General features: G+C 46.8%; 1 protein-coding gene across 6 annotated transcripts in view; it reads right to left on the bottom strand.

Moving 5' to 3' along the window:
• LOC145714897 (patatin-like phospholipase domain-containing protein 4) overlaps positions 1-14423 on the bottom strand; it is a 30980-nt gene that overhangs the window by 11419 nt on the left and 5138 nt on the right. For 4 of the 6 annotated variants that reach the window (XM_081794426.1, XM_081794430.1, XM_081794429.1 and 1 more), the window contains exons 3-5: positions 13641-13735; positions 13338-13473; positions 1373-1438 (exon numbers count right to left, since the gene is read on the bottom strand). In XM_081794426.1, coding sequence (XP_081650552.1) covers positions 1373-1438; positions 13338-13473; positions 13641-13735 — 297 coding nt within the window. Of the gene's footprint in view, positions 1-1372; positions 1439-3688; positions 3968-13337; positions 13474-13640; positions 13736-14423 lie in introns of those variants that run through there. The other 2 variants (XM_081794428.1, XM_081794427.1) reach the window with 2 other exon arrangements.

Here is a 14423-nt window from a genome sequence, read left to right as displayed (position 1 = left end):
TTAGGAGTAAGTGCATATGATGTATATATATACTAAATAAAACAAATGGCATTTATTCATCTGTGAATATGTGCCTGATCTTGGCTATGTGTTAGACACTATATTGCATTATACAATATGTATCTCTAGTATGTGTTAAATAGATGCTGTATTTGATTATAAATACATATCTCTGGTATATGTTAAATAGTGTATTTGATTATAAAATGCATATTTCTGGTATGTGTTAAATAGATATTCTATTTGATTATAAATATATATCTAGTATATTTTAAATAGATGCTTATATTTGATTGTAAATATGTATCTCTGGTATGTGTTAAGTAGATACTGTATTGGATGATAAAATGCATTGCTCTGGTATGGGTTAAATAGATACTATATTTGATTACAAATACATATCTCTGGTGTGTGCTAAGTAGATACTGTATTTGATTACAAAATGCCTAACTCTGGTATGTGTGAAATAGATACTGTCTTTGATTTTAAAATGCCTATCTCTGGTATGTGCTAAGTAGATAATTTATTTGATAAAATGTGTAACTGTGGTATGTTTGAAATAGATACTGTCTTTGATTTTAAAATGCCTATCTCTGGTGTGTGCTAAGTAGTTAGTGTATTTGCTTATAAATACGGCTCTCTGGCATGTGTTAGAGAGACAGTGTATCTGTTCTACAGGGTGTGCCTGTATGCAGGAGCCAGAGAGGGTGGGTAGGTAGGATAATGAACCTTTACTGCAGCGGCTGCAGAAGGCAGAGAGGAGCTGGCCCACAGCCCCGCCTGAGAGCAGATGGCAGGTATTAGCTTACCTTTCCCTCCCTCCCTCTCTCTCTCCCTCCCTCCTGCCTGGAGTGCAGGGGTGGGGGGGGGGGTGGCAGGCGAAGAGAGCAGTCCTGGATTGCAGGGGATGTGCAGGGCCGGGGAGGGGCTTGCTGCCTGGCCGGGGGCTCCTGTGGGGGTTGGGGAAGGGGAAGGAGTGGGTGCTGGGGGGGGGAGGGGGGGGTGGTCACATGCAGAGCCCTGAGGCTTTTCCCAGCTGGCAGCTCAGCTGTGCCTGAAGGGGCTGTAACTAGGAGTTTACTGTTTTAAAAATTCTTTCAGTCTTTTTTTTTCTTTTAACAAAAGGGATAAAATTTATAACCAGATGGAAAAAGGGGCATCCCCATCATTCTGAGTGTCGACATCTTGCTGCCATGCCTCCCGTACTTGATTTCTTTTCTGTTAAAAACAAAATTATTTACAAAAAAAAAAAAAAAAAAAAAAATCATATAAACTGATTTGGAATCACCAGCATAATGATAGAATTGGATCCTTGAAAGGAAACGTATTAATCCAGGGAATCCTGATGATTCATCAGTGATAAGAAGGTTACCTGCCCGTTGTACTCCACTGGTTTCACGCCCGCGTAAATGGGCAGGAAGCTGCTAGCCAGGAGAACCTGGAGGAGGAAACAGAAACAGCCCGCAAGTGTAAGTGTTCACACACAAAACACACTTGATGTATTAGTAAAACATGTTACGTTTTTCCAAAAATAACAATGTTCACTGTAAAAGATTAAGTTCTATAGATTTCTTTTTTTTAAATTTTTTTTTAACGTTTGTTTATTTTTGAGACAGAGAGAGACAGAGCATGAACGGGGGAGGGTCAGAGAGAGAGGGAGACACAGAATCTGAAACAGGCTCCAGGCTCCAGGCTCCGAGCTGTCAGCACAGAGCCGGACGCGGGGCTCGAACTCGCATACCGCGAGATCGTGACCTGAGCCGAAGTCGGACGCTTAACCGACTGAGCCACCCAGGCGCCCCAGTTCTATACATTTCAGCTGCACACCAGACACAGTTAAGGAGAAGGTAACACTTCTACTGTCTGAAAAGACCCTGAACACAGAGGCGAGATTTCATGTTCTGTGACTCAACTGACTTCACCTGAGTAAAATCGCTATTTTAATTGTAGACGACCAGGTCATTAGAAAATTTCACCTCCAGGGAAGTCTACATTCATGAGCACGTACAGGCTGCAAATAAATTATTCACGATGCTCTGTCATATGCCATAAAAATCATTTCTCAGGTTGCACTGTGGAGGGCGCCTCGCTGGCTCAGTTTGTAGAGTGTGTGGCTCGATCTTCGGGTCTTGAGTTCAAGCCCCATGTTGGGGGTAGACTTTACTTGAAAAAAATAAAAATAAGGTTGCACTCTTATTTTTCAGAGGAGCAAACCCTCTGGTTATTAGAGAGGAGACCAGCCTGCAGCTTGGGAGGATTCTAATTTGTCCCCACGATGTTGCTCACGGGAGCGACAACATTTCATGTGCTAGCAACATGGTCTGCATATATAATGCGACGGCAGCAGCTTGGGACAGCAGGTACGCGTTATCTTCTATTGAAAAAGGCGAAAAAGGTCGCCATTTAGAATATTAGCATTTCTTCCAACAGAACTTGGGCATTGGGAGCTTTTCTGACATTTACATGTTTCTTTTCTTTTTTCTCGTGCAGTCTCCAAATCGCTACTGTTCTGTTTGGAAAGACACAGCAGTAGATACTGAATATTTAAGCTAGAATCTTTCAACTAGTAACTGTTTCCTGTCAAGGATTTCATGAGATTTGGCAGGGGTGGGGTGGGCGTATGTTATTCAGAAATGGATTACGGCCCCAAAACTGATTTGCAAATCGCCTATTTAGAATGATTTAGAACTCACAGAGCATTTTCCCCCAGGGAAACAATAGCGTAGGTATGTGTTCTGAGGTCAGCTCTCCAAGGCCAATATGTATATTCTGAACTGTGAGTAACGATAGATCCTGTCACCAGCAACTGCACTTTCTGTAGGAGGCGTCCTCTGTGGGGTGTAGCCTGGCTGGACCACTTTTATTTCTGTGTCGTGTACCTGGAACTTGGCACTGGCTTCTCTGTGCACTGGTCCCAACTCTTAGCAAGGCTCGTGGCTCCTCACTGCTGAAAAGTGCTGAAGGGACAGGGTCTGTGCCTCCTGCATGGTCGGTCAGGCCTTCTCAGACCCCACAAATGCCTGTTTCACCTCCCCATCTCCGCGGCAGGAATGCAGATGAGCACCCTTGGTGGGGTTCAGTGGGGCAAACAAGGATTCGCCCATGTTGTTGGGGACGTGTCGAGCACAAGGGCTGAGGTTCTAACAGTCCCCATGGCAACGGGCTCCTGACAGGTGGCCCAGAAACATCTGGGGCATCAGGTGTGAGTGGTAGAACAGCACAAACCAAGACTCAGCAGGAAAGAAGGAAAGGACTGACACGCATCACATATCCCTCTTGTTCCAGGCTGGTGCCGGGTGCCTGAACCAGCGACGTCATCTGTGTACCCAGTGAAAAATGAAAATACAGGTATTAAGAATCGCAAGATGTCGGGGTGCCTGGGTGGCTCCGTCGGTTAAACATCCAACTATTCATTTCTGCTCAGGTCATGATCTCATGGTTTGTGAGATTGAGGCCCACATTGGGCTCTGTGCTGACAGCATGGAGCTTGCTTAGGATTCTCTCTCTCTCTCTCTCTCTCTCTCTCTCTCTCCACCTCCCCTGCTTGCATGCATACTCTCAAAATCAATAAATAAAGTTAAAAAAAAAAAGAATTGCAAGATGTTGACAACAGATCATCAAACCAAAGCACAATGGCAATGTTGCATGAGATTTGTCAACCACCTACAAACAAGACTGTAGACATGCCTGTCCTTAGCATCCCTCTTCTATTTTTAATGTTTATTTATTTTGAGAGAGAGGGAGAAAGCGAGCAGGGGAGGGGGAAAGAGAGAGGGAGAAAGAGAATCCCAAGCAGGCTCTGCGCTGTCAGCACACAGCCCAACTTAGTGCTTGATCCCATGAACCGTGAGATCATAAGCTGAGCTGAAATCAAGAGTTGCTTAAGTGGCTGAGCTGCCCAGGTGCTCCCGCGTTCCTCCTGAAATGTGTGGCTTGATAGAATGGTGAGCTGTGACGCTAGGCAAACCTGTTATACAAAGAGGAAAGCAGGAGTGAATATCATCTCGGGTGATTTGTGGGGCATTACTTCATAAGCCAGTGGGGGGATGACAGGACAGAGCCAACCTTCTCGGCCCCACGACATCAGCACTTGGGTGTTTTCCAGAGAAAGGCTGTGCACAGTTTCCATTGTCACTGCATTCACCCTAAATGAATTTGGCTCTATCATCAATTGGCTACTCTTTAAAAAAAAAAAAACAAAAAAAAACAATTACAGGCCCTAGGTATGTTTTGTAGACACGCTGTGGCTATTTAATGAAGTAATTTGGCAAAAAGCAACATCGTGCTGTAGCAATCACTGGAATGCTCTGGGGATAGCAGACATATTGTGAAATTACAGTACTTAAGGGTCTTTAAAGAACCAAAGACACTCTGTAAATATAACGATTTATTTCATTATGCTGCATAAATAATCATATGTGCCCTGCAAAAAAAAAAAAAAAAAAAATCACCACCATTAGAATCAGAATGATGTGTTTTTCCTCCCCCCCTCTGTGTCAGAGTATGATGTAAAGTTCACAAGTTAATGCTTGCAAGTGTTTTCGGTGTTTGGTTGAAAAATGCTATTCAATTACTTTCCTACAGATAAGAAGAGTACGAATCTTCCTAAATGATATGAGGACTGCAGTGAACTAGAAAATACCTGTCAGTCCTCCAAATCAATGTATTTATTCTGACATAACTCACTTTCCCTGTACGTGGGCTGCTGATTTGCATATCAGACCAAGTTCAGTGGGAAAATTAGCTTCCACAGTAGAGAACTAAGTGTTCTGTCTTATTCATGGTCTGTTTGCCGCCATTTTATTGCAAGCAAATGGAACGTTCGAAGGAAAGAGGCGAAGACTCACACTCTGAGGCCACGTAATAGGACACACAGTAGGTCTAAACATGTCCATACAGCGTGTCTTACCTCGTTGTTTTCCCAGTGAAATTTTTCTCACCAATAAAGCTCCACACATATAGAGTAGAGGTTCTCAGTGAAGGGAAGAGTGTCTTTGTTTCCTGGGGACATTTAGCGATGTCTGGAGACAGTTTTATTTGTCACAGTTGTGTGTGTGTGTGTGTGGTGGGGGGATGGTTACTACTGGCATCTAGTGGGTAGAGTCAAGGGATGCTTCTACACACCTATTAATGCACAGGCCAGCCCCCACCACAGACAAGTATCAGACCCCAGATGTCAATAGCATTGTGGCTGACACACGGATGTAACATCTGGGTCTTGCCATTCATGGCCCATCACAGGACTCAGTACTTTAAACAGTGCACAGAGGTTAGAACGTTGATTTGCGTTTTTGTCTCATTCTTACTAAATATACAATGATAAAAATAAAAGCTAGTGACATCCTCTAGCAATGCACAAAACATCGCCAAGTGCATATTCAATGCACGCTCTGACTAGCTCTTTTCATTTTACATGTTATAGAAAAGGGGTGTTTAGAAAATTGTGTGGCCTGGCTTCCTTCGAGAATGAATTCCCAACAAGTTTCATTTATGCCTAAAGTTTGCTGTGGAGTTTAATGAGGAGCTGGCTATTTATTCAGAACCTGCTGGTGTAGTTGAAATTCAAAGACACGGTCAAATTTATCTTCCCAGGCTTCCCAGGATAATGAACAATCTTACATCAGGCCTTCGTTCACCTTCACTAGGCGAAATGTGCAAAGATCTTGCCGTAAGAGCATTCTCGCTAAGCGTGCAGCAACACGAGACTTCAGCACGATAGAGGGAGAGGGTGGTTCTTCCCAAGCGGGGCACGGTTCTGCACGAAAGCCTTCCTGGGACTATCGATCCAGGAGCATTCACTTGGGTCAAATGACCAGCTCAGACTACCTGTGTCCACCGGTTTTACAACGTGAAGAATTCAGCACTTGGTCCTAATGCACACAAGTGGCCACCACCAGCACGCCATGGCACAGTTAACTTCACAATCATGTCTGCTCAGCTGAGGAAGTGACCTAGGACTTTCTTAGAAACAAAGGATTTACCTCCCTCGTCACACTTTGCTGGAGGCTGATATTAAGATGTGCTTGGATTTCCTGGCTGCATGTTTCCTTTTGAAGAAAGATAGCTCAGAATTCCCGGGATAATGTGTAATGGGACCCGCTAGTAAAGGAATGGCTAAGGACCTATGGCACACGGGACAAGAGCCTGGAGAGCAAGGGCCCCTGAGTTGGTAAGTGCCCCCACACACATGACTGCAGCTGATCTGCATAGCAATTTGTGGGGTAGGTGGGAATGTGCATTCCAAATGACAGAGAAGCTAAGGCACTGAGAAGTCAGTGGTCCCACCCACACTCCACCGAGGACGAGGGCTAGGCTTTCCATCACCAAGGTACCAAATGCCTTTGCAGAAACTGACCTCAACTTGGTGTTGATCTCAACACACCCAGCCCACAGAAATGATCAGTGGAGTTCATCCTCCAAGGATACATTTTTATCTGCCCCCACAATTCATCCCCAAAAAGGGTGTGGCACCCCAAATGGATGTCCCTGGTTGATGAGAACAAGGGAGGTGTTTGGGGGAGGGGGCCCCTCGGGGCTCTGGTTTCACTGAATAAAGGGATCCTCCCTCTGGGGCTCATCTCCTACTTGCCTGGTAGCACAGTTCACAAGTGCCTCCCTGTCTCTGCTCAGTCACTACTAGGGGGAGAGGCATACTCAGCACCAATGAGTTCTGCACAAAATAACACCTGCAGACCACAGGTGTGACTTATAGTGGTATACAAACAATGGGGGAAAACCCCAACATGGAGTGTCTTAGTCAACTCTGGCTGCTGTACAAAATACCATAAATTGGGGGACTTCTAAACAATACACATTTATCACAGTTCTGGGGAGCACAAAGTCCAAGAACAGGGCACCGGCAGGTCTGGGGTCTGGTGAGAGCCCACTTCCTGGTTCATGGACAGCCATCTTCTCACTGTGTCCTCATGTGGCCGAAGGGGCCAGGGTGCTCTTTGGGGTCACTTTATGAGGGCACTGTTCTCATTCATGAGGATTCTGCCCTCATAACCTAATCACCCCCAAAGGCCCCACCTGCTAATATCATCTCATGGGAGTTAGGTTCAACGTAAATTGTGGTGACAGAAACATTTAAGACCTAGCATTTCACCCCTGCCTCCCCCAAATTCATGTCCTTCCTGCATGCGAAATATATTTATCCCCTCCCCGTGCCCAAAAAAGTTTTAAGTTGCTCTAGCATCCACTCCAAAGTTTAAAGCTCAAAGCCTCATGCAAATAGCATCTAACTCAACTCTGGGTGGGACCTGAAGTACCGTTCATCCTGAGGCAATCTGCTGTCCAGCTGGGAACCTGTTAGATCAGTCAGGTTATGCGTTTCCCAAATATGCGGTGAGAAGGCACAGCAGAGAAGGTCCCCTTCCAAAGGGAGAAATAGGAAGGCAAGAAGAAGCATTCAGAGCAAGTCTGAAACCCAAGGGGGGGTTTCAGTGCCACTAGACTTGAAGGCTGGAGGGTAGTCCTCTGTGGCTTGATGTTGTGCCTTACGAGCCCATGGGGGCAGGGTCCTGCCCCTGAAGCTTTGTTGGGCAGGGCTTGGGCCCCACCTCTGTGCTGGATCTGTGCCTCAGTCTCCCGCCAGAGGCTCCCCGGGGCTGGAACCCTCTGCCCACTGTGCTCTGTCTGGGATCTCCGTGGTGGGCCCTCTCCCATGGCTCTAAGGCAGGGAGGACTGGCTTGTGAGAGGTGAGGGTGCGTCTACACTTGCCCTTATTCTCTGGGCTTCTCATGAGAGGGGCAGGCCTCCTGTGACCTCTCTGAGATGCCTCAGGGGTCATACTTCCGTTGTCTTGGGACAATAGTCCTGGCTTCTCTTTATAAGGCTGACAACAGCCTCATCAGATGACTGGTTTAGCCACCTCTTCCAGTTCTGTTCCCAAGAGGCTGTCATTCTTTTCAATAAGGACAGGCTGAGAAAGTCCCAAAGTTTTAAGTTCTACCTTGCCTTTGATAAGCAATTCCATCTCTCTTCTTGCATTTTATATAAGCAGTCAAGAGAAACCAGACCGCTCCTTCAACGCTCTGCTTAGAATGAGGACTCATCGGGGCGCCTGGGTGGTTCAGTCGGTTAGGTGGCCGACTTCAGCTCAGGTCATGATCTTGCAGTCCGTGAGTTCTAGCCCCGCGTCAGGCTCTGTGCTGACAGCTCAGAGCCTGGAGCCTGCTTCAGATTCTGTGTCTCCCTCTCTCTGACCCTCCCCTGTTCATGCTCTGTCTCTCCCTGTCTCAAAAATAAATAAACGTTAAAAAAAAAAAAAAAAGAATGAGGACTCATCAAGTATTCATTTTCATCACTTCCAAGTTCAACATTCCAGAAAACGCTGGGACAAGAACACAGTTCAGGCAGGTTCTTTGCTCCCTCATAGCAAGGAGGGCCTTGCTCCTACAGCGTTTGAGGACATGTCCTTGTTTCTTTCCGAGACCTCATCAGAATGGCTGTGCCACGCACAGTCCTACCGATTCTGTCTCCAGGCCCTTAGGGATTCATCACGAATATGGCAGCTCTCTCTCCAGCTCTTCTCGTTCTTTTCCGCGTCCTCTTCAGGATCACCTCTAAAGGTCCATTCATGGCAACGGGGGCTCTTTCTAGCATGTACCTCTAGTGTCCCCCAGCCTCTGTCTGCTACCCGGTTCCGAAGCTGCTTCCAAATGTGTAGATATGTGTTATGGAAGCGCCCCACTTTCCTGTGTTGGTCCATTTGGGAGCTACAGACCGGGTAGCTTACAGACAACAGACATCGATTTCTCACATTTCTGGTGGCCGGGACGTCCAAGATCAAGGTGGAGTCAGTGCCTGCTGAGAGCCTGCTTCTTGCTGTGTTCTCACGAGGCAGGGAGCATGACCTAGCTGTGCAGGCTCTCTTTTATCAGGGCACTGATCCCCCAGGTGGGAGGGTTCTACCTTCATCACCTGTTCACCTCCCAAAGGTCCACCTCCTGGCACTATCACGTCAGGGATTCAGCATTCACTGTCTGAACTGGGGGGGGGGGGGGGGGGGGCTACAAACGTTCAGACCACAGCACTGAGTTAAATCACTGTGGACATAAGATGCAGAACACTATGGAAATCCAACGCTAAGGGAATCTTTGGACCACATAACTGGTTAACGGAGGTTCGCAGAAAATAATCTATCAGCACAGATATCAAATCAAAGAGCAATCTTTTATGCAACTAAATGCAGAGTTAACCAATGAAAGTTAAGTATGAGTCATCGCACAAAAGCAAATTTATAAAACGAAGCTAATGGTAAAGAGGTGTAAAATTAAATGCCAAAAGGTGGCAAAACTGGGTAGTAATGCATTTCCTGAGATGTTATAGATTTAGGTTAGCACACTGTGCGTGAACGCAGATGATAAGTAAGAAAAGCAATATGTAAGCAAAGGTGAATTGTACTCCCCAGAAAGAAAGCGGTGACACTTCAAATTTGACAACAGACTCATACGGACATGTTAACCGGTCACGTGTGTGGCTGAGTGCCTTATTTGTTGAACATTTACTGAATTTTGGCTTTAACCAACATGCACGCAGGGCTTTACTGCTGAAACAGCCTTTTCCATGCTTCATTCCATGTGCTGTCCATGGTGACACAGATTGACTTCTCACCTCCATTCCACGGTTGGACAAACTGAGGCTCCAACATAATTAGCCCCAGAGGACACTGCCAGGAAATGGCAGACCGCGATAGAAACACTGGGAGATGCACATAAAACATGCAATACTCCAGGTGGGCCTGTGTGCGCCCACGCGGGCACACTTTTACACAGGCACCCGCTCCGTAATGAGAACTGGCAGGCAGCTGGTGGATAATAAGGAGCCCAGCATTAACAACAACAACAACAACAAACAACACAAAAAAAGCCCTAGTTGGTGAGGGAATAAATAGTTAATGATAAAATGGGTGTGAGATGCAACATGGTAGGGTGTCTGGGGGGGCTCAGTCGGGTAAGCGTGCAACTCTTACTTCAGCTCAGGTCGTGATCTCATGCTTTGTAGGATGAAGCCCCTCATCGGGCTCTGTGCTGACAGCACGGAGCCTGCTTGGCATCCCTCTCCCTCTCTCCCTGCCTCTGTCTCTCTCACAATAAGTAAATAAACTTAAAAACCCAGGAAGCAAACCCAAGGCTGTGTTCAGACCCAGCTATACAAGGCCCCCAGGAGACCAGCTGTGCACCGTGGGGCTGGTTCCCCTCCTGGCTTTGGGAGGCCTCGCAGCTCCCTGTCTCCCCGTCTCCCCGTGAGGGAAGTGGAAAAGCTGTCTCTGAGCTTCCTTCTCTCCTTCCCCGCGGCTCTACGTGGTCAGAAGGGCCACCCTGCACGTGGCACTTCTCAGAGCATTCCACCACTGGCCTCTTTGCTACCCAGACCATGTGAGCTGGTCACGTCCCCACCCAGAAGGGAGCGGGCTTTCTTCCCCCTCCACGAGTCTTCTCCTCTCCTCGTGTAGTCTCTGCCGGTCCTACTCCGGAACCAAATGCTTCCCAAGTATTCCAGGCACGGATATCAGACATTTCACAGTCACTGTCTACCATCAAGGAAATATCTATCCTTCCTATTTTCTGTTCTGAAAAAGGTTAGAGCGTTCAGCTAAACATTTAAAATGCTTCTTGTAGAACCTAGGATAAATGTTAATTATTCAATTATTCTCCTTACAAGATGTAACACATTTGTGTCAACTATTTCTCTTCTGTTCAATGAACTCAAGTAATTACACCAATTCTCTGAATAGTTATTATCCAAAACAAAGGAAATTGAAAAAAAAAATCATGTTTACTTACTGCAATAGTTGCTGTTGCTACTGTAACAAATTACCACAAACTGAGAGGCTTAAAATAACACAAATCCGTCCTCATGCTGTCGAGTGATCGGCATCTCTCCTGGAGCCAAAAGTGAGCTGGGACTGGCCCGCACTCCTTCTGGGAGGCTGCAGGGGGAGTGTTCCCTGCTCATTCACATACTGGCAGAGTTCTGTTGCATAGGCTGCTGGACAGGAGTCCCCTTGTGCCGTGCTGGCTGTTGGAGGGGAGCGGCCACAGCGCCCTCTATGTGTGTGCTCTATTTCCAAGAGGGCTCTAAGGCTCAGAACGAGCAATGGTGCCTGGCATCCGGGAAAGATCTCCATCTGTAAGGACTCACAGACTTAGTTTGGATCCCCCCAGATAATCTGGGATCATCTCCCCATTTCTAGATCTTTACCTCAATTGTATTTATAAGATTCTTTTTGCCACGTGAGGTGACACATTCACAAGTGCTGGAGATTAGAGTGTGGACATCTTTGGGGGCCATTATTCAGCCAAACACACTGCCACATAAAAGGAATTGAGAGACAGGGCGCTTGGGTGGCCGAGTCGGTTAAGCGTCTGACTCTTGATTTTGGCTTAGGTCATGATCTCGTGGTTGGTGAGTTCGAGCCCCGTGTCAGGCTCTGCCTGCTTGGGATTCTCTCTCTCCCCTCTCTGTCCTTCTCCCACTTGCACTCTCTCTCTCTCTCTCTCAAAATAAGTAAACTTAAGAAAATTAAAAAAAAAAAAAAGAAGTAATTCAGAGGAGGATAATCTTATCCACCATATGATAATCTACACGTAATCATGTAGAATGTTGGAGACCTGGGCTGTATTCCCAGCAGGGCCACTGACCAGCTAAGTTATTTTGTTTTTAAATTTTTTTTTAATGTTTATTTATTTTTGAGAGAGAGACAGAGTGCGAGCAGCGGAGGGGCAGAGAGAGAGGGAGACTCATAATCCAAAGCAGGCGCCGGGCTCTGAGCTGTCAGTACAGAGCCCAATGCGGGGCTCGAACTCGGGAACGACAAGATCATGACCTGAGGCGAAGTCGGAAGCTTAACTGAATGAGCCACGCCGGTGCCCCAGCTAAGTTATTTTGTAAAGGTCAGTCTACATGGAGGATCCAGACTCTTTGTTCTTTCATCGTAAACGAGGCCACTGTGACAGATGCCTCTGCGGCTCGTTTACGTATTCATGCGTAGTCACTCACTGAGCCATGCCAGGTGCCGGGACTATGAGAGCGGAGAAAACAGAGCAGCTCTTGGCCACGCAGAGCTTACATTCTAGTGAAGAGAGACCGACGGTAAAAATGAAGTCATAAAGCAGGAAAATCCGCAGCGGGTGAACAGGGATAAAGAAGGTAGGACGGGAGACAGGAAACACCAGGGCTCCGCCAGTGAGGACAGGGTAGGCAAAGGACAGATGCAGTGAGGAGGAAGTGACTGGAATGAAGTCCACCTGTTTCATGACACAGCGACTGCGGTCCTGCTCCCGTGCAAACCAGCAGAGGTCTTCTAACACACTGACAGCCTCCTGTATCTGTACTGGCATCAGCACATTGTGACAATTCACGTGTGCACTGACCAGTTTCTCCCTTTGTACTTTGCAAGGCTCTGTGAGACTATAGAAACATGTCTTTTTCCAAGATAGAAAGACTATTCATTTATAAGCGAGAGACTAGCACAGTCAGCACAGCAAGTAAAAATATTCTAGTCGATTACGTCACCAAGTAATTTCGCTTGTCAGTTCAACATTTCATTAGGTATTTCAAATTATATCATTCACACAGTAAAACTCGAACAGTACGATTCGATAGTAAAAATCAACGCGTTTATCATGTGATTCAGGCGGAACTTTTTTACCAGTCGCTCCAAACCCATTGCCTACGGCTGTAACCAAACACACATCCTCTATCATGTCATCCAGAGCTGGCCATGATTCCCACAAAGGGGGAAGGAAAGGAAAAAACTGCCCAGCTTCTGCAAGAAAAGTGCACTCTTTCCAATTTACAAATATTGGACGTAGTACCTTAGCAAGCACACTGTTATTTGCAACTTTAGCCAAAGTACTTCCCGGACATAATAAATCCACCAGTGAGCAACTTTCAAATGCGTTTGCATAGAGAAGCATGAAAACGAAATGGGAGAATCCAACGGGACAGGACACTGAAAAGCCAAGAGACCTGGGGTCCACAGGGCATTCCCGCTAGCAGGTCATGCAAACTCTCTCCACCCCTTTCTCCTCCTTGACAGAAGAGTAAAAGGGCAGTAATCACATCTGTCTTCCCTGTCTTCCCTACCAGCTACGTCATTTCAAGGTACTGAGTACACCCACCCTGCTCAGCTGCACCCAAGTGACGCTGTGTGACACCCGGGGACACTGGCCAATCGATCCCCAAACACATGATTTGTTGAGTGCGCATCATCTATCAGGTGTGATGTGAAACCTGGATCCACAGAACGTGGCGATGCTCACTGCTGGGAGAAGTATTTAAATCAGTACTCGCCGAACGCCTCAAACGTGAGATGCGGCTGTGTTACCTTAATAAGGTCCTCCCTGGAGGAAAACTTTGAGACCAGGTAATTTTGTCTGGTTTTCGTGTTGGTGATAGATACGTGCAGTCGGTTGTGGGCCAGCTCATGAGCATTGGCAGGGAGAATCAAGTCCATTCCGCTTCTAAAGAAGAAAAAGTGACTCGCGTCACTCACCTTGAATTATTGAACGCCTTGTAAATATTTTCGAAGGGAGGATTCTGTGCTGAGCCTGCCACGGTTTACACAGAGTGTGCTGCACACTGCGTCTTCACAGGCTTTGGGGGAAATGTTCTATACACAGAGGTATACCTCAATCGGGCCATGAAATCATAGCCGGGTGTTGGTGCCCCAAAAGACTGCCTTCGGATTTCTTCGGCAAACTCGTAGGTAAACTCATTACATTCCTGGAAAAGAAAATGAATAGGTGACCCTGTGATTTCCAAGTAACAATAACGACAACACATTCCTTCTTTTTCCAGAATGCTGTGGCCATCACACAAGGAACCCTGGCCCCTACACCCTGTAAACCCAACCCTCAGAGTTTGGGGGCCCCTTTCCTTCACAGGCACGTGAATCCCCATTTGACCTGGCCCTCACCCATCGTTCTTAGTCCCCAGGCAGGCTCTGTGTTTTCCAAAATCCCATCTTTTTGTTTTTTGTTTTCCCCCCTTCTTTTCTTTTCAAACGAGTTCAAATGGCTTCAGCCACATCTGGGGAATCCTTGAAGTCTCAATTCTGATGCGCATTTAGGACCCATTCTGCTACACGTTTTTCCAACACAACTGACCTCCTCTCCCATCCCAACTCTATGGCCTCTGGAACAGTCTGACCGTGACAGTACTGATTATAAATGATACCGTGAACGACCGAGAGGGGACTCATGGTCACTGCCGTTCGTCTTTCGAGTCGAGTCTCGGGCATTGGTATTTGTTTGTAACAGTCTCTGAGGGGCGTGGAGTTGGGCAGCGGGGTGCGTCTAATGTGCTGGTATCCACGGATGCAGTGTCTGTCAGCTCATGCTCACATAACCCTGCAAGATGGATATAATCACCCCACTTGACAGGTAAGAAGACTGAGGCTTGTAAAGATTAA

This window comes from Panthera onca, chromosome Y (genome assembly GCF_046562875.1).
Source record: "Panthera onca isolate mPanOnc1 chromosome Y, mPanOnc1 haplotype 2, whole genome shotgun sequence".
Lineage (NCBI taxonomy): Eukaryota > Metazoa > Chordata > Mammalia > Carnivora > Felidae > Panthera > Panthera onca.
The sequence above is the reverse complement of the archived record's forward strand: the minus strand, read 5'-3'. Positions and strand labels throughout refer to the sequence as shown.